Here is a 26,938-nt window from a genome sequence, read left to right on the forward strand (position 1 = left end):
TGACTGTTGTTAACGATACAGCAGAAGAAGGGGATGGTGGTTGTGGTAGACAGGTCTTGTATTAGAGGTAATAACTAATGCAGAACTAAACTGTGGGTTTTGCTTATAAGGAAAGGATGATTCTGTGATAGTCAAGAGAGCTGGACATAGTGAATTATCTTTTGTCGTCATAGAAAGGGCCAAATGTTTCCTTGATGTAGATCTCTCAGCAAATAAAATTAATACATAGAAAAAGAGGCGTTTTGGGTTGTTCTTGGGGTTTTTTTTAAAGGGAAAACTCCTCCCCTTTTTTCTTGCAGAAGTCCCATTGCATAAACCTTTTCATCTCTTCCATTTCCTATCATACCAGCTTGGGCAGCTGCAGTGAGTGTAGCAGGGCAGAATTAATGTGAGCTGGAGAGAAAGGTGAGTAGTGCCAAGCTTGTTCAAGTTCTTAGACTTGTTATTTTAACGTAATGAGTAATGCGATTTGAATCTTTACAGAAATGATTGCTAAGGGAGATGCTAGACAGGTTTCATTAGGTGAATTCACTGCATTTCTAAATCCTCGGAAGAATTAGCAGCTGCGGTGCTCTGTAAAAATTAAAGGCAACGTTTAAATACCCTGAATTCATTCAGTGCAAAATGTAATTACTTATTCCATGATTGTTGGTGAGTAAAAATTGAAGTTTATAATACTAGAAGGAAAACTTCATTGGGATCCAGCAATTGAAAGTTCTCAAACTGACCTTGTGTATTAAAGTTGGTGGAGGGAAATTGAGGGGGGGGGGGGAACCCCTTTAAATGCAGTCCTGAATCCAGAGCACATCTGCGGTGCATCAGTGTTTGTTAACTATTTGCAGTGCTCCTGTCTGAGTTACCACCTCATCTCACCTCAGTCACCCTGACAGCCCTTCACTAAACAGAATAAGAAATTAGAAATTTCAAACAGAAAAATGCAGTCAAAAACTGAGTTGGGACCTCTAAGAAGCCAGTGCCCCTGGAGAAAGAGAAAGGTTTTGTTTCCTGTATTATGCAAAATACAGAGACCTCATAGTGCACACTTCCAAAAGTTGAGAGAGAAAATAAAAGATTTGCCAAACAAGGATAAGAAAGAGGAAATCTGTATAGTCCTGAGAGAAAGAGGAGACAAAACAGCAATAGAAAGGTTGCATTGAGCAAGGACAATAGGAACCAGCATCAAAACATGACAGCCGTCCTTGATTTTGTACGCTGTAAATTGATCTAATTTGTAAATTTTCTCCTTTCGTTGTAATTGTGGAGGGGGGAATTAATTTTCTAAATGAAGTGGTTCCCAAACGGGTCTTAAGCGTTCCCCAGCAGGTCAGGATACCCACATTGAATATTCATGACAGAGATTTGCATGCACCGTTCTACATCATTGCATTTTCCTGTAGAAACAGGCTTTTATAAAATCACCTTCCCAGTGTGTAAGGAGAGCTGCATGTGTAGTGGAGCTGCTTAGAGAACGGAGATGGGTTTGCATATGTGTTTGTTTGGGTTTCTGTTTTGCTTTTTAGAAAGCCTGAGGCCGTTATTCAACCAGTGCAGTCACCATGTTAACCCCACCCCTTGTACTAAGCCGCAGGAGAGGTTTCTACCATAGACCAGAGTGCTAAATGCTCCAATGCTCGTAGAATTCCTTTGAGCGTCAGACCAGACCTCTACCGCAGCTTAGTAAAACAGGGCCTAAGTTAGCATCAGCTCAGACATCTACTCCCATATTCTATAACTGGCGCTCTAAGTTAGGCATGTAGAGAGGTTTGACCAGTAGAAATATGGAGGTATGGATGCCCCTGTATAAGACTCTGATGAGACCTCATTTAGAATATTGTGTACAATTCTGGAGACCACACCTTCAAAAAAAGATATAAGCAGGATGGAGTTAATCCAGAGGAAGGCTACTAAAATGGTGCGTGGTCTTCGTCATAAGGCGGCTTGGGGACAGACTTCAAGATCTCAATATGTATACTGTTGACGGAAGGCAGGAGAGGGGGGGGAGATGGACACGTTTAAATACCTACGTGATGTAAATGCATATGAATTGAGTCTCTTTCATTTGAAAGGAAGCTCTGGGAAGAGAGGGCATAGGATGAAGTTAAGAGGTGATAGGCTCCGGAGTAATCTAAGGAAATACTTTTTTACAGAAGGGATGTTATGGTGAAGGATTCACCTGCCACAAGGCTCAGGATATTTCTGTATATAAAACTCAAAAACACGCAGGCACGATTTGGAGACCAAATTCCATCATGAATGAAGATAAACGCACTGTGAACAAATACAAGTGCACAGAAATGTGTCATTGAGGCAAATAAGTGCACTAGGCCATGTTCTATAAGGTGGCAAATAGCTACAATCTGGGCGGGCCGTGGACATGTCTCTAACAAGTGTGTGAAACGTATAGAATACTATAGGTTACATGTGAAACATGTCACACTTGGACACCCGGAATAAATGGTTGCCACTTAATTTAAACGACAATAACTAGGTTGGTATATCAATATTCTAAGAGACTTAATCGAAATACCTCAGCCCCCACCACTCTATTTCGATTAAGTCTCTTAGAATATTGATATACCAACCTAGTTATTGTTGGTTTACACGATCTAGCTGAGTGGGTTGGTTACATAACTACATAAATTACTGGTTCCAGATTAAAACTTAATTTAAGCGAAGCATCTACAGGAGATTCCTTGACAGAACTCTCTCTTTCCAAGCTGGCAGATGGAATGATTGCCTTACCTCCCTCATCTCGTCTGCTCCATCCTACCAATCCTTCAGGAGATCTCTCAAATCTTACCTCGTTGATAAATTTCTCTAACCCCTTCCCTCCCGGCCAAACGGACCAAACTTTAACCACCTCTCTTTCTCCCCCCGGTCTTTCCCTTTCCTCCCCCCCTCAATCCAATGTACTTCCTTTATTCCGGCTTCTCCTTCCCTTCTCGGTACTCTCCTGTAATTGAAACTGATTACCATTATACTTGACAATTAATTCTCTGTATCTTCGCTGTGTATGTACAGTCTCTTGCATTGTGAACCGCTCTGAACTGTTTGTGGTATTGCGGTATACAAAAATAAAGTTATTATTATTATTAGTAGTAGTATTCTATAATGGAACCTTGGTGCCCAGATACCGTTATAGAAAGCATTGCCGCACCTAATGGAGCAATTCTACATTGAGGGCCCAAGGATTTAATGCACTGAGACATCTTCGAGCAATTCGAAATTTTTGAGATGAGAAATCTTTACATGCCTCAATCCATGCTTTTGTACTATCAAAGTTAGCTTATGGTAATCAGGAATAACGGCAGGGCAATCAAAACGTTTACAAACAGTACAAATTACATATTAGAGATCATGTGACTCCCTTGGATTTGAAATTTCATACAAATGGAATTTAGGATTAAGGCCCTCTTTTAATAATAATAATAATAACAGTTTATATACCGCAGTACCGTGAAGTTCTATGCGGTTTACAAAAGATTCAAAGAAGAATACAAATTGATTGAACTTAAAAGAGGTGAAAGATAGTGGTTAACAGGTCAAGAGAACCGTTATTGAGGAGAAAGATGTACAGGTCAGCTGTCTAGATACTTCAGGAACAGATATGTTTTAGGCGCTTCCTGAATTCCTCATAAGTAGCGGGCGAAAGCAATTGTTCTAGATCTTTATCCCATAATGCTGCCTGATGTGAGAGAAGGTGTTCATGATGTTATTTTTAGTTTACATCCTCTAACTGGGGGGGGACACGAAGTTCAAATGTGAGCTTCTCTTGTATCTGTTGGCTGAGAAGGAGAAAAGGTCAGTTATGTATTTAGGGGCTAGTCCGTAACATAGAAACATAGAAGATGACGGCAGATAAGGGCCATCAGGTCTGCCCACTCTACTGACCCACCTCCAAGTCTACTATTCTAGGGATCCCACTCCTGGTGACAGGTTCTCTTGACTTGACCCTCTAAGGGATCCCACATGGGCATCCCATTTGCTCTTAAATTCTTGCACGCTGTTTGCCTCGATCACCTGCACCGGGAGCTCGTTCCAAGGATCAACCACTCTCTCGGTGAAGAAATATTTCCTGGTGTCGCCATGAAATTTCCCGCCCCTGAGTTTGAGCGGATGCCATCTTGTGGCTGAGGGTCCTTTGAGAAAGAGAATCTCTTCTTCCATCTCGATACGGCCGGTAATATACTTAAACGTCTCGATCCTGTCTCCTCTCTCCTTACGTTCCTCGAGTGAGTACAGCCGCAAATTTTTCAGCCTTTCCTCGTACGATAGATCCTTGAGCCCCGAGACCATCCTGGTGGCCATCCGTTGCACCGACTCTACTCTCAGCACATCTTTTCGGTCGTGTGGCCTCCAGAATAGCACTTTAAAGCAGAGGCAGGCGAACTTGAACTTTACGCGTGCTTCCATCGGTAGCCAGTGCAACGGCCGGTAGTAAGGTGTCACGTGATCAAATTTCTTTAGCCCGAAGATTAGTCTGACTGCTGCATTTTGCATCAATTGTAAACGTCGCATATTCTTTTGGGAAATTGCTAAATAGGCGATGTTATAGTAATCAAGTTGACTTTCACAAAGGTGCGCTAAATCAACGCATGCACTGACCGCTAATGCGTCCATAGGATAACATGCACGCGTTAGCATGGCTCACCTTAACAAAAGAGGGGGCAAATTTAAAATCTTGATGTTGGCACATAGGGCATTTTTTTTGAACCTTCAAATCTTTCTAACAGTATTATTTTATGCGCCAAGGCGTTTATGATGATCTTTGATCTTTTTTCATAAATTAAAGATAGAAACACCACTGAAGCCACAGGATTTCCCTTTCGCCGTGTCTCTCATCAGAGCTGCACTGTACACATTATAAAGCCCGTGTCTCCTATTATTGTATTTACATGAGAAGAAACTCCACTCAAGTATGAGAAAATTTCTTCACATTTCCAAACACGCCCTAAGAGAAGACATGCAACACAGGGTTGGCCTAGAGAAAACCAGAAACAAACAAACAAGAAAAAGGAAGCCAGACTACAAAAGTTGAAAATGCAATAGGCGTCAGTAAGTTTCAAGTTTATTTAGGCTTGATATACACTTCTCCCTCTGAATTTGCGGTTTCGATTATTCGTGGTTTTTAGCTTGCATAGAGAAATCGCTGATTCCACCCCCCCCCAACCAATTACATCAGCTTGCCATAGAGAAATCGCTGATTCCACCCCCCCCAACCAATTACATCAGCTTGCATAGAGAAATCGCTGATTCCCCCCCCCAACCAATTACATCAGCTTGCATAGAGAAATCGCTGATTCCACCCCCCCAACCAATTACATCAGCTTGCATAGAGAAATCGCTGATTCCACCCCCCCCCCAACCAATTACATCAGTTTGCATAGAGAAATGGCTGATTCCACCCCCCCAACCAATTACATCAGCTTGCATAGAGAAATCGCTGATTCCACCCCCCCAACCAATTACATCAGCTTGCATAGAGAAATCGCTGATTCCACCCCCTCCAACCAATTACATCAGCTTGCATAGAGAAATCGCTGATTCCACCCCCCCCCCAACCAATTACATCAGCTTGCATAGAGAAATCGCTGATTCCACCCCCCCAACCAATTACATCAGCTTGCATAGAGAAATCGCTGATTCCACCCCCCCAACCAATTACATCAGCTTGCATAGAGAAATCGCTGATTCCACCCCCCCCAACCAATTACATCAGCTTGCATAGAGAAATCGCTGATTCCACCCCCCCAACCAATTACATCAGCTTGCATAGAGAAATCGCTGATTCCACCCCCCCAACCAATTACATCAGCTTGCATAGAGAAATCGCTGATTCCACCCCCCCCCAACCAATTACATCAGCTTGCATAGAGAAATCGCTGATTCCCCTCCCCCCCAACCAATTACATCAGCTTGCATAGAGAAATCGCTGATTCCACCCCCCCAACCAATTACATCAGCTTGCATAGAGAAATCGCTGATTCCACCCCCCTCCCAACCAATTACATCAGCTTGCATAGAGAAATCGCTGATTCCACCCCCCCCCCAACCAATTACATCAGCTTGCATAGAGAAATCGCTGATTCCACCCCCCCCAACCAATTACATCAGCTTGCATAGAGAAACCAGACGTTTACAGATTATCCAAAACGCTTCAATTAAACTCATAATGAAAGCTAAGAAATTTGACCATGTGACACCCCCCTCCTTACGAAAGCGCATTGGCCTCTTTTGCAAAGCTGCACTAGTGGCTGCGCTGCGCTAACGGCCCTGAAGCCCAAAGAGATTTAAAGGTTCATAGACAACGGCGCGAAAGACAAAAGCGCGCGCCGACAATTGAGCGCAGCGCGCGCCGCTCTAAATTACAGTTTTTAGGGGCTCCGACGGGGGGTTTTGTTGGGGAACCCCCCCAGTTTACTTAATAGACATCGCGCCGGCGTTATGGGGGGGGTTTGGGGGGTTGTAACCCTCCACATTTTACTGTAAACTGAACTTTTTCCCTAAAAACAGGGAAAAAGTGAAGTTTTCGGTAAAATGTTGGGGGTTACAACCCCCCACACCCCCCACAATGCCTCCACAATGCGGCGCGATGACTATTAAGTAAAGTGGGGGGGTTCCCCCCCACGTCCCCCCGTCGGAGCACTAAAAACAGTAATTTAGAGCGGTGCGGTGGGGCACGCTGCGCTGAATTGGGCGCGCCTTTGTCCCGGCGCGCTTTTGACCCGACACTGATTTAAAGGGCTTTGGGGCTGTTGCCACGCGGCAGCCAGTGGCTTTATGAAAGAGGCCGTTAAGTCCGCTAACTCTCAAATCTCTTCTTTGCAAAACTCCCGCCTTCATCTATAGATTATTGATTCTCCACGCTCCAACGAGATTACTGAGGTCCAACGACCAACATTTATTAATCGTTCCCTCTTCTCAAAAACATTAACACACGGCGGCAATTCATCTTTTCTGTCACAGCCCCCCCCCCCCCAAACATGGAATTCATTTAAGGGAAGAACGCAACCTAGACAGATTCAAGAGCAAGTTAAAAAGCTTGCTTTTTAAAGATAAGAACATAAGAACGTAAACATCGCCTCTGCCGAGTCAGACCATAGGTCCATCGTGCTCAGCAGTCCGCACTCGCGGCGGCCCCCAAGGTCCATGACCTGTAGAGTTTTTCACTTAAGACATTTTATCCTTTATAGTACCCCCCTAGCTATACCCCTCAATCCCCTTTTCCTTTAGGAACATGGCCAACCCCTTTTTGAAACCCAAAATCGTACTCTGCTCTACCACCTCCCCCGGAAGCGCATTCCAGGTATCCACCACCCGCTGGCTGAAGAGGTGGTGCATTTGACAGCTAGAAAGCTAGATTAGGAGCCTCAACTGAATCCTATTTCTCAATTTATTTGCAGCCCACCGCTCTCACCCTTCCCCCACTTGTCTTATTTACTATCAACAACTTGTATTTCTTTTCCCATTTCTTCCTTTTGTTTAATATGTTTACATTACATTACATTAGTGATTTCTATTCCGCCATTACCTTGCGGTTCAAGGCGGATTACATCCAAACTAAAACAAAGAATTACATTTCAACTTTGAAGTAATAGATTAAACGATGAGATAAAATTTTAAGGGAGAATTATGGTAACTAGAAAAATTAGAGGTTTATAGAGTGTTGGATTTTGGGTTAGATTATTGTGCTAGGATAGGTTTAACGTGTTTTTTTGAAGAGTATGGTTTTAATTTCTTTCTTGAAGGTTTTGTAATCTGTGGATGAAGATAACAGAGTGGTGAGTTGTTTGTCCAACTTAGCTGCTTTGGAGGCTGTTAGGTTGTCATAAAGTTTTCTTCATTCTGCTTCTGCTACAAAACAGTATTTGGTCTATCACCAAGATACCTCTTTCCCCACTTCACTACGAATTGCACCAATAAGAAATCCCGCAGAATTCAGCTGTTCGCCTTCCCCTCCCTAAAATTATGTCAGCTCAAAAGATTCCTCGACAAAACCTTTGCCTTCCAGGCGGCTAAGCTGAACCCTTGGCTAGCCCAAACGATGCTCGAGGCCCCAACCTACCTCGACTTCAGAAAACCATTCCAAACGTACCTATTCCACGAACAGGACCCTTAACCCTCATTCCCCTGCAATAAACTAACTCCCGCCCTCTCCCCCCTCCTTCTACTCTTCCCCTTCCTCCCCTCCCCTCCTTTGGTTCTCTCTCCCTCCCTCTTACCTTCCAATCCAACCTTCGTTGTTGCTTGTAACTCCGACAAAATGTTGTAAATCCGTGTTCAGATCGGATCTTAATTAATTGATGTGAACCGCCTAGAACTCCTTGGGTATGGCGGTATATAAGAACACAATAATAATAATTTTTGGATGATGGGTAATAGAATAGTGAATGGGTTCTTCTGTGTCTGATTGAGGAGGATTGATTTAGTCTGTTATTCCAGTAACAGTACGTTTAGTCAAGTTAGTCTTATTCGGTTGTTTTGTTTCACCCAGATTTTACTTTTTTGTACATCGCTTAGAATTTTGAATAAGCGATTAATCAATTTTTTAATAAACTTGAAAAGGGCGTGTGGTATAACTGAAAACAAAAGCGTTTTTAAAAAGAAAGGTTTTAAGGTTTGCTTTGACTTTAGCAGTACAGTGTTCCCCCGGTTGTTCGCGGTCGGCAGTTCGTTATCCCGGTCATTCGCGGTATTTTCCGACCGCGAACCGCCGACAAGAAGAGGGCATCGGGAGAGGCAGGAGAGAGCAGCCGGAGCACCGCGAGGGCAGGAAATCACTCGCGGTACGCTCCGACCGCCTCTTCCTGCACGAAGTCGGGCCTTATCCAATCAGGAGCTGCTTTGACAGGCAGCTCCTGATTGGATAAGGCCCAACTTCGTGCAGGAAGAGGCAGTCGGAGCGTACCGCGAGTGATTTCCTGCCCTCGCGGTGCTCCGGCTGCTCTCCTGCTGCCCTCTTCAGGCTCCTCCATGAAAAACCGTATTTGCGGGGGTTTTTTGAGATTCGCGGGGGTTCCTGGAACGGAACCCCCGCGAATCTCGGGGGGAGCACTGTTTTGGTTTCTTGTCTCATATTCGATGGCAAATTGGGCAGCCGATACTATCCTAAGCAGATGAGTCGGCTCGACAGAGTTCGAATGTGGTCTTCCTAGAGGGATTATCAAAAAATATGAATTCAATAATGTATAATCTAATCAAAATAAACAATAAAATATTATTATTGAAATTAAGAGTGAGGTTTGTAGAATGAAGATGTATGACTTCTACATCATTGCACTCACCTGCCTACCATCCTTATTAGCTCTTGTTGAAACTGGACTAACCTAATTAGTAGTGACAAAACAATGATTGAAAAAAATATAAAGTACTTAGCTGAATCTTGATGATGTTAGTTTCCAAATGAAAAGGTATAAAGTCCAGGATCAATTAAGCAGTCCTCACAAGATGAAAAAAGGAATGTACATATTCTTAGGTAGAGCAGATGCTGATGATCTTATACTGGACAATTCCATAGTTGTATAGTTGGTTTTGAAGTAATAACAAAATTGTGAATTATCAAAAACAAGAAAAACGGCTCATCTTAAAACAAAAGAACCAAATGTCCTAAACTCCTCAGCGTGAAGTGAAAAAAACATCCCATATTTCCTCAACACCGATCGTGTTTCACCACGGGTTGCTTCTTCAGGAGGAAAAAGTATGAACCTCGGACTTCCCACCAGAGGGAACTCGCCGCCAAAAGATCTCCCTCTTCCTAGAGCAGGGGTGTCCAATGTCGGTCCTCGAGGGCCGCAATCCAGTCGGGGTTTCAGGATTTCCCCAACGAATATGCATGAGATCTATGTGCAGGCACTGCTTTCAATGCATATTCATTGGGGAAATCCTGAAAACCCGACTGGATTGCGGCCCTCGAGGACCGACATTGGACACCCCTGTCCTAGAGGGATGCAATTTTATTTATTTCAGACTGCAAACTTTGGGGTCTTTTTGATAAGGTGCACTAACCGATTTAGCTAAGGTGCCCATAGAATATAATGGTATACCAACACTACAAAGCAGGGTACAATTAACCAAATTGCCTATCTCAAAAACTATCTAATACATATAATATATCTAGACAGGTTTTTTATTTAAATATACCGTATTTTTTATTAAATAATACAAATCTTAACACTGTGGGCTCCTTTTACGAAGGTGCGCTAGCGTTTTTAGCACGCGCTAAAGCGTGCGTTAGCCCAAAAAATACCGCCTGCTCAAGAGGAGGCGGTAGTGGCTAGCGCGTGGGGTATTTTTGCGTGCGCTAATCCGCGCGTTAAGGCCCTAATGCGCCTTCGTAAAAGGAGCCCTATATTATACATTAAACATAAATGAATCCCATTTTGCACTTTTAGTTCCTAAAATCTGTCTTATCCCAGAATGCATTGGAAGAAAACCCGGAGCTTGTACTCAGACCATTCCCAAGCCTTTTCTGATGAAACTAAAGCTGTTCCACGTCAAGGGTCTCTCGTACGAAGAGAGACTGAACAAATTGCAGCTCTACACTCTCGAGGAACGTAGGGAGAGGGGAGACATGATCGAAACACTTAAGTATCTCACGGGACGTGTCGAAGTGGAAGATGATATTTTCTTTCTCAAGGGACCCTCAGCCACAAGAGGGCACCCGCTCAAACTCAGGGGCGGAAAATTTCATGGCGACACCAGAAAGTATTTCTTCACAGAGAGAGTGGTTGATCATTGGAACAAGCTTCCAGTGCAGGTGATCGAGGCAGACAGCGCGCCAGACTTTAAGAATAAATGGGATACCCATGTGGGATCCCTACGAGGGTCAAGATAAGGGAATTGGGTCATTAGGGCATAGACAGGGGGTGGGTAAGCAGAGTGGGCAGACTTGATGGGCTGGAGCCCTTTTCTGCCGTCATCTTCTATGTTTTCTATGTTTCTAATCTGTGTGTATTATTTCATTTCTCCAGTATTCTCCAATGTTCCAACCAGCATATATTGATTCTTAGACAACGCTGTTATAAAGCCTACTCACTCCAATTCAGACTGCGTCCAGCCAGCCCGACGTTTCGCTATTACGGCGTCTTCAGGAGCTGAAACTGTGGCAGGTTTTCAACTTCTTTACTGCTTCATTTTATTATAGGTTCACAAGCCCACTCTCCCCTCAGACAGGATACGAACAGTCCCTGTAGGATATAATGGGTGCCTTAGAAATGAGCGCGCGCTAATCTTTAGCAACGTGCCGAATGGATTAGCTCATGCTAAATCAGTTGGCACGCACCTTAGTAAAATGGCCCCTTTGTTCCTTTGTCACCCAATTGTAGCCTAGCTCCAAAAATGGAATAAATAAACAGTATACAATTAAACCAACAGGCTCTGGTTGAACCTCAGATCGAGACGCCATGGCGAAGAGAGTTGCGGTGATTGGAGCCGGGGCGGCTGGATTGACCGCCATTAAATGCTGCTTGGATGAGGGGCTCGAAACCACCTGCTTTGAGAGGAGCGATGATATTGGTGGGCTCTGGAGATTCACAGTATGTAGGAATTTCATTATCTGATAACCTCTGCGGAAATAAGTGTAATCGGAGTTAATTTCTCTTTTGGTTCCCCAAATGTTTTTGCCCTGATGCTTTCTTAATTGACCTAACATTTGTATAACCTTCGCTATGGCCATATTTTGTGTATGATGGACTCTGAGAATGAAGATACATTCTGTCTCCCTGCAAAGTGCTCATTGGTGTCGGAATGGGGGGAGGCCCCAGGGACCATCGCCTCCCCAATGCCTTTTCTGTGTGGTTTACGTGGGGCAGTGAAATGTTACTTGACTTGGCTAGAGTCACAAGGAGCTGCAGTGGGAATTGAACTCACAACCTCAGAATGCTGAGGCAGCTGGTCTAACCACTAGGCCACACCTCCAAACTTAACCACACTGATCAGACCAAATGCTAACATTGAGCGACTCTTAAGCAGAGAGGGCCTGATTCAATAAATGGCTAGGCATTGTTTGGCATGGTTGTCAATCAACTGCTAGGCGTCATTTATAGAATTACGCCTAGAGGTGTCTATCTCTTCTTAGATGCCGGTAGGCACCTAACACAGATGTCTAAATCATAACATGCCTATTCTCCACCCCTAACCATGCCCGCTTTTTGGGTAAGTGAGGGTAGGCGTCAGTAGGTGCCTTGACTTAGGCGTCAGGTTCCATGCCGATTTCTGAGTGGACCTTTACACTTCTCCCTCCGTGTCCGCGGTTTCCGTGTCTACGGATTCGCTTATTCGCGATTTTTCGGCTGCTGACTCCGCACCCAAAAATTACACCATCATTGAAGTTCTTTTTCCTTTTACTCTACCGATAAAAAAGTTTATCGCTTACCATTCACTCTGAAAATCGCTGCTTTCATGCTTTCTCCCACAAAATCACAGCTTCCCTGCCTGCACTGAGAAAAATGCTGCTTCCCAGCATCCATAGAGAGAAAGGCTTCTTCCCAGCATGCATGGAGAAAATCGCTGGGAATCGCTGCTGGCCTACTTCAAGCCCTGAAATCGCTGGGAATCGCTGCTTGCCTATTCCAAGCCCTTAATTCTTTGGGAATCGCTGGGAATCGCTGCTTGCCTATTCCAAGCCCTTAATTCTTTGGGAATCGCTGGGAATCGCTGCTGGCCTACTTCAAGCCCTGAAATCGCTGGGAATCGCTGCTTGCCTACTTCAAGCCCTGAAATCGCTGGGAATCGCTGCTGGCCTACTTCAAGCCCTGAAATCGCTGGGAATCGCTGCTGGCCTACTTCAAGCCCTGAAATCGCTGGGAATCGCAGCTTGCCTATTCCAAGCCCTTAATTCTTTGGGAATCGCTGGGAATCGCTGCTTGCCTACTTCAAGCCCTGAAATCGCTGGGAATCGCTGCTTGCCTATTCCAAGCCCTTAATTCTTTGGGAATCGCTGGGAATCACTGCTTGCCTATTCCAAGCCCTTAATTCTTTGGGAATCGCTGGGAATCGCTACTGGCCTACTTCAAGCCCTGAAATCGCTGGGAATCGCTGCTTGCCTATTCCAAGCCCTTAATTCTTTGGGAATCGCTGGGAATCGCTGCTTGCCTATTCCAAGCCCTTAATTCTTTGGGAATCGCTGGGAATCGCTGCTGGCCTACTTCAAGCCCTGAAATCGCTGGGAATCGCTGCTTGCCTACTTCAAGCCCTGAAATCGCTGGGAATCGCTGCTGGCCTACTTCAAGCCCTGAAATCGCTGGGAATCGCTGCTTGCCTACTTCAAGCCCTGAAATCGCTGGGAATCGCTGCTTGCCTATTCCAAGCCCTTAATTCTTTGGGAATCACTGGGAATCGCTGCTTGCCTACTTCAAGCCCTGAAATCGCTGGGAATCGCTGCTTGCCTATTCCAAGCCCTTAATTTTTGGGGAATCGCTGCTTGCCTGCTCCAAGCCCTGAAATTGCTGCTTATTTCAAAAACCGCAAATAACAGCAGTAAAGTTATTCACGGTTTCAATAATAAAAACGACGAATAACATATAAAAAGTTATTTGCGGGTTTTCCATATTTGCGCCTATGGTCTGCCCGCATCCCCCGCGAACACGGAGGGAGAATAGTAATCATTTGGCTTTTAATGGCATTTTCAATTATCACACCATTTAGGCCAGTTAAGTTCTGCATGGAAATCAGCTAGGCACTGTTTATAGAATCAGGCCCAGAATGCCGTTGAATATTAGCTATGACCGCTGCGGCACTATCGGATACTACTGGTGTAATCCAAGGACAGAGTCAATATAGGCCCGGAAATCTTCCAGAGAGACCTAATACTCAGTACTAATGCCTTAACTAACCAGGCAAGTAGAACCCCATAAAATGTAGCCCTAACAATTCCCAATTAGTTATCTAGGTACTTGGACTCAATCAGCCAAACCAGGATATCTTCTGTCGGTCTGCAAAGACCTGGAGTGGGCTTGGACTCGGTACTGAACATCTGGATCTAATTCAGCCTAGAACAGTGGTTCCCAACCCTGTCCTGGAGGACCACCAGCCAGTCGGGTTTTCAGGATAACCCTAATGAATATGCATGAAAGAGATTTGCATGACTTTCATTCTCCATTAAATGCAAATCTCTCCCAGGCATATTCATTAGGAGTATCCCAAAAACCCGACTGGCTGGTGGTCCTCCAGGACAGGGTTGGGGACCACTGGCCTAGAACACATTATAAATTACTGACGGGCCATGGACTGAATTTGTTTCTGTGGATTAGCAGTTCTGCTTCTCGTAGAAACTGAAACTACAACTTTATAATGGGATGGAACTGGAATCGGGACAGGCTCATCCTCTCCTTGGAGGACTTGGCAATACACAATGAACCCTAGATCAAGAAGAAGTGCTGGCTACCACCAGGCACTTTTGCTACAGAGCAGTGTCCTGGAGGACCACCAGCCAGTAGGGGTTTTCAGGATAACCCTAATGAATATGCATGAGGCAGATTTGCATGACTTTCATTCTCCATTAAATGCAAATCTCTCCCAGGCATATTCATTAGGACTATCCCAAAAACCCGACTGGCTGATGGTCCTCCAGGAACCATCGGTATAAAGTACCACTGTCAAATGTAATAGCTTTGTTTGTCATATTTTGCTCAGGAAAACGTCGAGGATGGCAGAGCCAGCATCTACCGCTCTGTCGTCACCAACACTTGCAAGGAGATGATGTGTTACAGTGATTTCCCAATGCCTGACCATTTTCCAAACTATCTACACAATTCCAAACTCCTGGAATACTATCGGGCATATGCAAAGCACTTTGACCTTTTAAGACATATCCGGTTCATGGTAAGTCATCGTGTGGATGGGTTGCTCTTTTTTTTAAGCATGAATCCAATCTGCTCAAAGCTGGTAGAAAGAATTGAGCTCTGGCCTTATTTCTCAAGTGATCCAATGCACACAGTTTAAAGAAAGTATGATTCATCAGCTGACCAAATTAACATGAAATCATATTGTTTGCCATTCACTGCACTAAGATGTGCTGAGGGGTCCTCCTACCTACTAAGCTGGCTAAATAGACACCTGCGGACTTGTTCTCCGCGTAATAACATTTTCCTCAATAGTAATCAGTCTGTAAACAGACCCTGGCTTATGATACTATAGGTGTTGAAAGGGAAACAGATTAGCCACCAAATACAATCGCGCTGGTGTCAATGAAGTAATTACACAGATGCTTGAATCGAGAAAGCAGACCTCTTGACTTACAAGATCATGAAGGGCATAGAGAGAGTAGAGAGGGACAGATTCTTCAAACTTTCGAACAATAAAAGAACAAGAGGGCATTCGGAAAAGTTGAAAGGGGACAGATTCAAAACGAATGCTAGGAAGTTCTTCTTTACCCAACGTGTGGTGGACACCTGGAATGCGCTTCCAAAGGACGTTATAGGGCAGAGTACGGTACTGGGGTTTAAGAAGGGATTGGACAATTTCCTACTGGAAAAGGGGATAGAGGGGTATAGATAGAGGATTACTGCACAGGTCCTGGACCTGTTGGGCTGCCGCGTGAGCGGACCGCTGGGCGCGATGGACCTCAGGTCTGACCCAGCGGAGGCATCGCTTATGTTGTTATGTTCCAAGCCACTAAGGCTGTGGTTTTTATTCATTTTTTAAGTTGGGGTGACTTTGGATTCTATTGAGCTGCAGGAGAATTGCCAAATGGCTTCCTATGTGGGGCCATAACACTGCTAATTAGTGTTTCAATGGCATCCTTCCCCCCCCCCCCCCCCCCAGAATATGCCAATGCTTTTTCAGAACTTTTTAAATATCTTGTGACAATTCAGAAAACTTCAGAGTGCAAACAATATCAGGATTAAGAACATAAGAAGTTGCCTCCGCTGAGGCAGACCAGAGGTCCATCCTGCCCAGCGGTCCGCTCCCGCGGCAGCCCATCAGGTCTAATTGCCTGAACAGTGTCCCTGACTAATTTTGTAACTGCCTCTAATCCTCTAATCCTATCCCTATAACCTACCTCTACTCCTACCTCTAATCCTATCCCTATAACCTACCTCTACTCCTACCTCTAATCCTATCCCTATAACCTACCTCTACTCCTATCTGTACCCCTCAATCCCTTTGTCCTCCAGGAACCTATCCAAACCTTCTTTGAAGCCTTGTAGTGTGCTCCTGCTTATCACATCCTCCGGTAGCGCGTTCCATACCTTGTCAGTCTCTAGTAGCTGTTCTCTATTGGCTGCCCATACTCCTTTGTGATAACCTCTATGAATCCTTTCTCCCTAATTAATGCTTGTCTATCAAACTCTTCCATTGCGCTACAGTCTTAATCTTAAAACAAGCCCCCTTGGAATTTACGTAGATGAACAGGGGACGACCAGCCTAGAAAGATGTCTAAAATATGGGGTTTTTAAATAGTGATTTGGACATTTTAGCTAGAAAAACGTCCAAATGCCACTTTATGCCGGTTCATAGACAACGGCGCGAATGACAAAAGCGCGCGCCGACAATTGAGCGCAGCGCACACCGCTCTAAATTACAGTTTTTAGGGGCTCCGACGGGGGGTTTTGTTGGGGAACCCCCCCAGTTTACTTAATAGACATCGCGCCGGCGTTATGGGGGGTTTGGGGGGTTGTAACCCTCCACATTTTACTGTAAACTTAACTTTTTCCCTAAAAACAGGGAAAAAGTGAAGTTTTCAGTAAAATGTGGGGGGTTACAACCCCCCACACCCCCCACAACGCCCCCACAACGCGGCGCGATGTCTGTTAATCTTCAGATAATCTCAGGGCCCCTTACCCGACTCTTCTCCTTCACGATAGCTCCTATCTCCCCCTGCTTCTCCTACCCACTTCCTTCCTCATCCACCAAGTCTGACCAAATCCGTTGTAAATCCGATAAATTTGTTGTAATTCTGCCCTCTTCATCTACGAAGTTGGCTAAATTTGTTGTAAATTTCCCTTTTTCATCTGCCAAGTTTGGCGACAGTTGTTGTAAATCCGATAAATTTGTTGTAAATCTACAAGTCTATGCGGATCCTAATCTAATTTATTGTAAACCGCCTAGAACTCGCTGGGTATGGCGGTATATAAGAATAAAATTATTATTATTATTATTATTATTATTATTAAGTAAAGTGGGGGGTTTCCCCCCATGCCCCTCCCCCCCGTTGGAGCACTAAAAACAGTAATTTAGAGCGGCGCAGCGGCGCGCCTTTGTCCCGGCGCGCTTTTGACCTGACACCCTTTATGCCATTTGGGGATGTTTTCCCCTTTTGTAAATGAGCCCCTAAGGAGGATTTTGGGCACTTAACTGCTTAAGCACCACTTCAAGACAGGTTTATCATTTATATGGTCCAATTTAACTTAAGTGGTTAAGTGATAAATATCGGCACTTAACCACATCAATGCTGACTCACTTTACTGTATGGTGATATCCAGCAACGCTAACCTATTAAGTACTGCTGAACATCAGTGGATAGTTTAGCACAAGCAATTTAACTGGGCCAGGAATTGTTTTTAGCCAGTTAAATCTCTGAATATTTTTTTTTTTTTTTTTTATTTAATTTTATTCAGTTTTCTATACCGGGAGCTCAGAACGATTTACATTAATTTATTCAGGTACTCAAGCATTTTTATCCCTGTATGCATTCCCTACAATTATGGGCTGGGCTAGCTGTTCCTAGGAAAATTTAAATTCTTATCCATTCTCTCTTTTTAATAACAGACTGTAGTTTGCAGTGTAAAAAAGTGCAAAAATTTTGCCACTCTTGGACAATGGGAAGTCATCACAGAGGCAGATGGAAGACGAGAGTCGGCCATCTTTGATGCTATATTGGTTTGTGTTGGTCATCATGTAGAACATTATCTACCTTTGAATTCTTTTCCTGGTAAGTCAGATCTTTTAAACAATAAAGTAGTTAGACATATAAATTTGCTGAATTTTTTCCTAGGAATGATCTTTACCTGTAAAAAAAAAATCAATTAGCTAAAATCACCCAATATTTGTAAAAAGAACTGATAATTTAGAGAAAGCAACACAATAAATGAAACATAGAAACATGATCTAATCTAATCTAATCTAAACCTTAAGTTTATATACCGCATCATCTCCATGAGAATGGAGCTCGACACGGTTTACAAGAACTTAAAATAGTGGGTAGAGAAGAAGAAAAAGGATTACATGAACTTATGTGTAGAAGGGGGGAGAGAAAGGGGGGAAGGATAGAGCTACAATTTGCTGAAAAGCCAGGTTTTCAGTTGTTTGCGGATAGCAGATAAAGGTGAAATGGCCCATCTAATCTACCCATCCACAGTAACCATTAACTCTTTCTATCTCTCAGAGATACCATGTGCGTATCCCATGCTTTCTTGAATTCAGACACAATCTCTGTCTCCACCACTTCTTCTGGAAGACTGTTCCACGCATCTACCAACCTTTCTGTAAAAAAGTATTTCCTTAGATTACTCCTGAGTCTATCACCTCTTAACTTCATCCTATGCCCTCTCGTTGCAGAGTTTCCTTTCAAATGGAAGAGACTCGACTCAGGTGCATTTACATTACATAGGTATTTAAACATCTCTATCATATCTCCCCTCTCCCGCCTTTCCTCCAAAGTAGACAGATTGAGATCTTTAAGTCTATCACCAGACACCTTATGATGAAGACTACACACCATTTTAGTAGCCCTCCTCTGGACCAATTCCATCTTTTATATATCTTTTTGAAGATGTGACCTCCAGAATTGAACACATTATTCTAAATGAGGTCTCACCAAAGTCTTATACAGGGGCATCAATACCTCCTTTTCCCTAATGGCCATACATCTCCCTATGCAACCTAGCATCCTTGTAGTTTTTGCCGTCACCTTTTCAACCTGTTTGGCCACCTTAAAATCATCACATGCCATCACACCCAAGTCCCGCTCTTACACATAAGTTCTTCACCTCCTAACCAGTAGTCTCAAACTCGCGGCCTGGGGGGGTCACATGCGGCCCACCAGGAACTATTTTGAGGCCCTCGGTATGTTTATCATAATCACAAAAGTAAAATAAAACAGTTTCTTGATCATATGTCTCTTTATCTATAAATTACAATATTATTTTTAAGCTAAAAGGAAAGATTTATAAACTATACAGAGTTTTACCTCATGCAAAATTGTCATTTCTTTAATAAGACATTAGCTATTTTTTCTGAGGACGTCCAAGTATCGACAAATCCAAAATGTAGCCCAGCAAAGGGTTTGAGTTTGAGACGACTGCCCTAAACTGTACCATTCCCTAGGGTTTTTTCAGCGCAAATGCATGGCCTTGCATTTCGTAGTATTAAATTTTAGCTGCCAAATTTCAGACCATTCTTCAAGCTTTGCCAGGTCTTTCTTTATGTTATTTATACCATCCGTATTTTGGTTCAGGTTTTACAGCACTGTTTTTGTAAAAACAAAAGAAAATAACAACCCTTTAGATCAGGGGTCTCAAAGCCCCTCCTTGAGGGCCGCAATCCAGTCGGGTTTTCAGGATTTCCCCAATGAATATGCATGAGATCTATTTGCACGCACTGCTTTCAATGTATGCTAATAGATCTCATGCATATTCATTGGGGAAATCCTGAAAACCCGACTGGATTGCGGCCCTCAAGGAGGGACTTTGAGATCCCTGCTTTAGATGAAGGAGGTCAGTGTTTATAGTTAGTCCATAAAAGAGTTGTTCAATATCCTATCTCCTCTCCTTTAAAAGCAGTAATAGCCGAGAGAGAAGAGGACAGATTTAAACATATGTACATTCAACTAATATATCATTTCTTTTTCTTTCCAGGAATAGAAAAGTTTAAAGGGCTGCGTTTCCACAGTCGGTTTTACAAGACTCCTGAAGAATTCCAGGGGAAGAAAGTACTGATAGTTGGAATGGGAAACTCTGGTGCGGACCTGGCTGTGGAGCTTAGTCACGTAGCTGCTCCGGTACTGTGATCTGTAGACCTTATTCATTCATGTAACTAAGGATTGGCAAGAGCCCCAAAAGGTCATACGAATGTCCAGTTTTGATGTGAAGAATTTGTTTTCTCTGCTAAACTGTGTCTCGTTGGTTTCATGAAACAGTTCCAAATTCTGGAATGTCTCAGGTGCTGAACACTTGCTTCATATGGGGCTCATCCAAAAGACGGCATAAACCAGCACTTGGACGTCTTACTAGTCAAAACATCCAAGTGGACATTTTTGAAACTGACTTTCTAGATGTCTTTCCCCTATGCCACATTTGCACCCTCCCTACCCCGCATCGTACCTCTTTAAAATCACTGCTAGCGCGAGCAACTACTCTGGCCTGCTCCTGAGGCCAGCCTGGCTCCCTCTGTTATAGGGCCAGGAAGTAATGTCAGAGGGAAAGCCAATGCCAGCGCAAGCAGCAGGCCGGAGAAGCTGCTCGAGTTGGCGAAGATTTAAAGAAGTACCAGGGTGGTGTATCCCCCTCCCTCTTTGACTTCCAATTCCCACTCTCTTAACTTTTAGTCTTAGGTTACCTAACCAGATAAAGTAAGAATTATAACAAAAAGAGGGAAAAGCTGCTTTATTATCACGTATATTATGGAATAAAATTAAAATAGGCATAGAAGGACCTGTAGGTTCTTGGTATTTACTCCCAGACCTCGAAGGCAGCCAATGTGTCGGATTTTTGAATATACATGAGAGAAATTTGCATTCAACAGAGGTAGCAATCATGCAAATCTCTCTCGTGCATATTCATGAGGGACATCTTGAGAACCTTACCTGTTTGTGGCCCTCAAGGACTGGGAGAGTATATCAAGGTCATGTAGGGCCCCTTATACAAAACCACGGTAGATGCACCGAAGCCCAGAGGAACTGAATGGTCTTCAGCGCTTTCACTGTAGCAGCATCACTACTGTGGCATTGTAAAAGGGACTCGTTAAAGGGAAGCACATCAGTCACCACCACAATTTAACACTGCACTAATGTTTACAGGTATTTCTTAGCACTAGGAGAGGCTCCTGGATAATGAGCCGAGTCTATGACAATGGTTTACCCTGGGACTATTTGTTCAACACCCGTTTTACAAACTGGTTCCGAAATGCCCTTCCGACATCTGTTGCAATCTGGATGAATGCAAGAAAGATGAACCAACGGTTTGACCACGCAAACTATGGCTTGCAGCCCCAAGACAGGTATATTATTCTTTAATTTTACTGTATATTGCATATATTCTTAATTCGAAGCAGCTTTGGTTGCTTCTGATCTTTAAGATGAACGGTTGGAAAAGAGGGCTGAGGGGAGATATGATTGAAGTCTACAAAATCCTGAGTGGAGTAGAACGGGTACAAGCGGATCGATTTTTCGCTCCGTCAAAAATTACAAAGACTAGGGGACACTCGATGAAGTTACAGGGAAATACTTTGAAAACCAATAGGAGGAAATATTGTTTCACTCAGAGAATAGTTAAGCTCTGGAACGCGTAGCCAGAGGATGTGTTAAGAGCGGATAGCGTAGCTGGTTTTAAGAAAGTTCCTGGAGGAAAAGTCCATAGTTTGTTATTGAGAAAGACACAGGTGAAACCACTGCTTGCCCTGGATCGGTAGCATGGAATGTTGTTGCTCTTGGGATTCCGGAACCCTGCTACTCTTTGGGGTTCTGGAATGTTGCTACTCCTTGGGTTTTGGCCAGGTACTAGTGACCTGGATTGGCCACCGTGAGAACGGGCTACTGGGCTTGATGGACCATTGGTCTGACCCAGTAAGGCTATTCTTATGTGTGTCATGTAAAAGGCCTTCATTGAAGGCAGTAGTATAGTAAGGACTGGATGGGCCCCCTATAACACCATCACTAGGGTTACCATATTTTGAAAAAGAAAACCCCGGGCACATAACCCTGCCCCATTCCGCCCCCTCCAGCCCCCCCCCCCCCCCCCCCCCCCCCCCCCCGGCAAGCCTCCTGTCTTCTGCAACCAGTTCCGGCCACATCTGGAGGGCTTGGAGCATGATGTGTGTGACGTCATCGGCACATGCTCAAAGGCCCTTCTAGATGTTGACAGAACTGGTCCGGGTTTTCCTGGATGTCTGGGAACCCTACCATCACTCATAAAGGTAGTGGAAAGAGGGAAAGGGGGAGGGAGAATCTCTTCAGTGCTCCAGTAAACAAATCCTGTACAATACAGTGTACTGATACCTTGTCTCTGGACTGTCTCAGATGTTCCATCTTCCCCGGGGTGTGGAAGCTTGCTCCACCCTGGGTGCTGTCATCAGAAGGGAAAGATCTTACATTTCTAGTGAGTTAAATGGTTTTTTGGGTTTTTGAGGGTGAGGTTTGCTGCTATCATTTGCTGATAACTGTATGAAATTGCAAGAAACAACAGTAGGGAAGGTTTTTCATGTTGGATGTCATTTGCACGTAGATTGTGAGGTTTTATTAACAAAATAATAGCCTATTTATTCACCCTTGAGGAAATAATGAGCTTATATGATGATTATAGGGGTATTCAATTTCCTGTTAGTGCACCTAGTACTTAAAAATCTTGGCTTAGGCCTGCTAGAAAGATTACCAAAAGATGTCTATTAGATTGCTCTTTGATTGTGAATCATAGCATTGATGTAATTTATCTAATTTTAAAGATATAAGAAAACAGAATAGATCTCTAGAGCAGGTATTGAGAAGATTTCTGCTATAATCCTTTTCGTATGAAAAGTTCTCAGTCCAACCAACAAAGTTGGGGCAGTCTCCGCTGAGGGCTATACATTTAGGGCCTAATTCTGTATAGGATGTTAGTCTTGGCTTCCACCTAAGAAGCGGCCGAGATTCACGTGTCAATCACGCACCTGCATCCCATACAGAATTACGTCTACCTTAAGGAACAGATGCCTTACCCCTCCCCCCCCCCCAATACTCCAGTCAGCGCCCATGTCAACCGGCGCCAGTTAGACAATCACGCCTGCCTGATCGCAAAGATAAGCGGCTCAGCCACCTATCTTTCCCGAAGGATCCCTTGCCATCAGCTGATTGCGGCATGGGAATCCTCGATCAGCTGAGCCAGCAGGCCTCCCCAAAACCGCAGCCTTGGGAAGTCCTGCCCGCTCAGCTGATTGAGGGGAATTCCTCTGCTGCTATCAGCTGGATGGATGCCCACTCCCTACTGGCCTTCACCTCCAACAACCCCGAGATTGGGAAGAGAGATGCCCACTCCTTCCTGCCTGACATCCCGAACACCTTCCCCGAGATTGGCAGGAGAAATGTCCACTCCCTCCTGCTGCCAGGCCCCTTTGACTACCCAACCTCCCACTCCAAACTCCCGACATCCCTGAGACCCCCATACCTGTAGAAGACCATCAAGAGGGATGCCTAGTCCCTCCTGCCGGCAGGCCCGCCTCTTCAAAATGGTGGGCCTTCCCCTTCTCGGTGCATCCTGGGATGCACTGGGGAGGGGCCTAAGGCCCTGATTGGCCCAGATACCTAGGGCTTCTCCCATAGGACGGGAGTCACAGCTTTCAAATATACTCATAATTGCAATGGATAAGGTCAGAGATAATTGGTGAACTGTCTTCAGCACAAATTAAAGCTTTAATATTGTGGCCCTGAATTTGGGTTGCAAGCTCACCCACAGCACTATGTATGTCTAGCAATATTCTAGAAATTATAAATAGTAGTAGTAAGTGGATCAAGAGAATGGGTAGTCAGATGTACAGAGACAAGTGTATTTGATTTTTTTTAAAATGGAAGGGTCTAGGCCAGGGGTGTCAAAGTCCTTCCTCGAGGGCCGGAATCCAGTCGGGTTTTCAGGATTTCCCCAATGAATATGCATGAGATCTATTTGCATGCACTGCTTTCATTGTATGCTAATAGATCCCATGCATATTCCTTGGGGAAATCCTGAAAACCCGACTGGATTGTGGCCCTTGATTAGGGACTTTGACACCCCTGGTCTAGGCCAACCAGATAAGCATTATTCTTCACTCATACACTTCTCAAATGAGAAGTTAATCACAGGTTATATATAAGATGTAGATGTAAATGCTATCAAAAAAGTTTTCCAAGATTCAGTCCACATACAGTATATTACTATCCTAAAGTACAGAATACGCATTGAAGGGTTGTTCAAACTATGCCCAAGGTACACCTCTCCTTTACATATTGAGATGCTGCCACATATACATATATGTTTCACCTTTTCTAAACAATTGTTACTTTTACATATATAGTCCTGGATTCTCTAAATCAGGGGGTGTCCAACCTTTTGGCTTCCCTGGGCCGCCTTGGCCGAAAAAAATGTTTCTGGAGCTGCACAAATGCGCAGCAAGACAGAGGAGGGAGCCGGCAAGGTGGTAAACACCCGGGGGCAGCAGAGGAAAACACTGCATCGCCCTCGTCCGGGGCCACATAAAATCCTTCACAGGGCCGCATGCGGCCCTCGGGCCGCAGGTTGGACACCCCTGCTCAAAATGGTGCTGTTTTTGTAGGCGCTGGTGAAAAATGCCATTTAAATAATGCTTTAAACTGATTTTCAAGGTGCCTACCAGCGCCTAAAAATCTGTACTGGAATCATGCCTCCATAGGTGCTTTACAGCGCCTAATGCCACTGTAGACATGGCTAGCACCGAACGTCAAACACACTCAGCTACAGATATGGTACAATTGTTATCCACTGGGAGATTAACAGAGGTCCTTAGGGGTATCAGACGGCCCTCCAAACAGCATAGTTTGAATGGGTAAATTCTTCATTTGCCCCGTGGTACCTCCTCCTCCTTACTTTTATTCGTAATATAAATATTGCTTTAAGACTTTTTTATATATATATATTTTATATTTGAACTTTAGTTAACTTATTCATATTAAGGGTACTTAGCTTTCAACTTAGCATTCAGCTGCAAACTATTTCCCCGAACGCCAACGCATTAGTTGAAAGCTAAGTACCCTTAATATGAATAAGTTAACTAAAGTTCAAATATAAAATATATATATATAAAAAAAGTCTTAAAGCAATATTTATATTACGAATAAAAGTAAGGAGGAGGAGGTACCACGGGGCAAATGAAGAATTTACCCATTCAAACTATGCTGTTTGGAGGGCCGTCTGATACCCCTAAGGACCTCTGTTAATCTCCCAGTGGATATTAAGTACCTGTTGCGGCAGTTGTACCGAATCTGTAGCTGAGTGTGTTTGCCATTTTGTCTTTATACAACGGAAGTTTGTTGTAAGATGGCTCAAATGCAAGGTAGCACCGAACGTGGCATTAGGTGGCATAAAGCACCCCACTGTAAGTGGGTGAGATTCACATCGAAGGTAGGCACCGGAAATGTGGGCCTGGAAAACCCTGGCCTACCTTTGCTCGAGACACTATTCTCTAAACCAGTGTTGTTGCATGATTAACGTGAGCATTTCTTTTTTTCCTCAAAACGGGATAGGACCCCCGGATCCTCCCCAGAACCCATTAAATATAGTGCAAACTATAGACAGCAGATATAAATTCTTAAAACTGACACATTTTGATCACTAACTTTAAAATAAAATCATTTTTACTACCTTGTTGTCTGGTGATTTCATGAGTCTCTGGTTGCACTTCCTTCTGACTGTGCATCCTCTCATTCATTTTTTTTTTCTTTCTCTCTCCCTGCCCCCTCCCCCACAAGCCATGCTGCTTCCCCTGCCCCCCTGACAAGCCAAGCCACCCCGCTTTCCTGATCCAGCAACACTAAGGTGAGTGCAGTGACTGCACTGCACAAGCGCCAGGCCTAAAGTCCCCCCCCTAGACGTCAATTCTGACGTCAGAGAGGAAGTTCCAGGCCAGCCATCGATTGAGTGGCCCAGAACTTCCTCTCCGATGTCAGAATTGACGTCAGTGGGGAAAGCTTCTAGGCCCGGTGCATGTGCAGTGCAGTCACTGCAGTGCTTGGCCTTTTGCTGCTTCGAGGAAGCAAGAAGCAGGAAGAAATCCTGGGCTCCGAAAACGGGACATTTCAGGTGTGCTTCGGGACAACGGGACAAGGTGATTAAAAACGGGATGGTCCTGTTCAAAACGGAACATATGGTCACGTTATGCATGATTGACACATGACCGGCAGCAGCCGACAACGGCACTGGTTAGAGAATCTGATCTATAATGATCTACCATTCTAAATCGACTTTTTAATGTGTATAAACACAAAGAGAAGCGCAAGTCTCTGGATGTCCAGGAACTAAACAAACACTTTAAAATCAGGGTAAAAGCAACCTCAAAATGAATAGGTACAAGATGTATCACAAAAAAGAGAGATTCGTCCCTACATGGTCCATGAAATCTGCCTTCCTCAGGGGTCCTAATTTGGTGGACACAAAAGTGTGGTAGCTAATGCCTCAAATAAACTTTGTCGATGGATCGTGAACGGAGCTGATCTGCCAAATGTGTATAAAAAGCATCTAAAGTTTCCTAAACATCTTCCATTTGTTATCTCAGAGTTGTAATAATTTAATCTAAACTCTTGCTGTTTATAATGAGCAATGTTAGGAAATTCTACTTTATGGAGAGGGTGATAAATGCCTGGAATGGGCTCCCGAGAGAGTTCAAAGAAGCATGGGATGAACACAGAGTATCTAGAATCAGAAAATAATATTAAATATTGTACTAAGGCCAGTAGGATGGGGGCGGATGGGCTGGAGAGGGCTTCAGTGGCTGGGAGGGTGTAGATGGGCTGGAAGATGTTTTGACGGAGATTTCGGCAGTTGGAACCCAAGCACAGTACCGGGTAGAGCTTTGAATTCTTGCCCAGAAATAGCTTTAAAGATGCATTTGACAATGGATAAAACTAGTTTCAGTTCATTAACTTGACAACAGATTTGGATCTGGAGCTTTATATCAGCCCAGGCTCCGATTCCCTTGTGGTTTTTTGTTTTTCCCCTCCCTAATGTTCTTCTCCCTATATGTTTTCTTTACTATTCATAACTTATATTTCTTATCCTTCTTCCCTTCTATTGTCCTGTCTTGT

General features: G+C 44.1%; 1 protein-coding gene across 3 annotated transcripts in view; it reads left to right on the plus strand.

The window, feature by feature from the left end:
• The first annotated feature begins 299 nt into the window (after window positions 1-299).
• The window catches only part of LOC117368232 (dimethylaniline monooxygenase [N-oxide-forming] 2-like), a 41,633-nt gene continuing 14,994 nt past the window's right edge, over window positions 300-26,938 (plus strand). The window contains exons 1-7 of one of the 3 annotated variants that reach the window (XM_033961669.1): window positions 300-405; window positions 10,971-11,108; window positions 11,374-11,534; window positions 14,632-14,820; window positions 17,710-17,872; window positions 19,797-19,939; window positions 20,957-21,156. In XM_033961669.1, the coding sequence (XP_033817560.1) occupies window positions 11,403-11,534; window positions 14,632-14,820; window positions 17,710-17,872; window positions 19,797-19,939; window positions 20,957-21,156 (827 nt within the window). In that variant the 5' untranslated portion in view covers window positions 300-405; window positions 10,971-11,108; window positions 11,374-11,402. The remainder of the gene's footprint in view (window positions 406-10,970; window positions 11,109-11,373; window positions 11,535-14,631; window positions 14,821-17,709; window positions 17,873-19,796; window positions 19,940-20,956; window positions 21,157-26,938) is intronic. The other 2 variants (XM_033961668.1, XM_033961670.1) reach the window with 2 other exon arrangements.

Source organism: Geotrypetes seraphini, chromosome 10, assembly GCF_902459505.1.
Source record: "Geotrypetes seraphini chromosome 10, aGeoSer1.1, whole genome shotgun sequence".
Classification (NCBI taxonomy): Eukaryota; Metazoa; Chordata; class Amphibia; order Gymnophiona; family Dermophiidae; genus Geotrypetes; species Geotrypetes seraphini.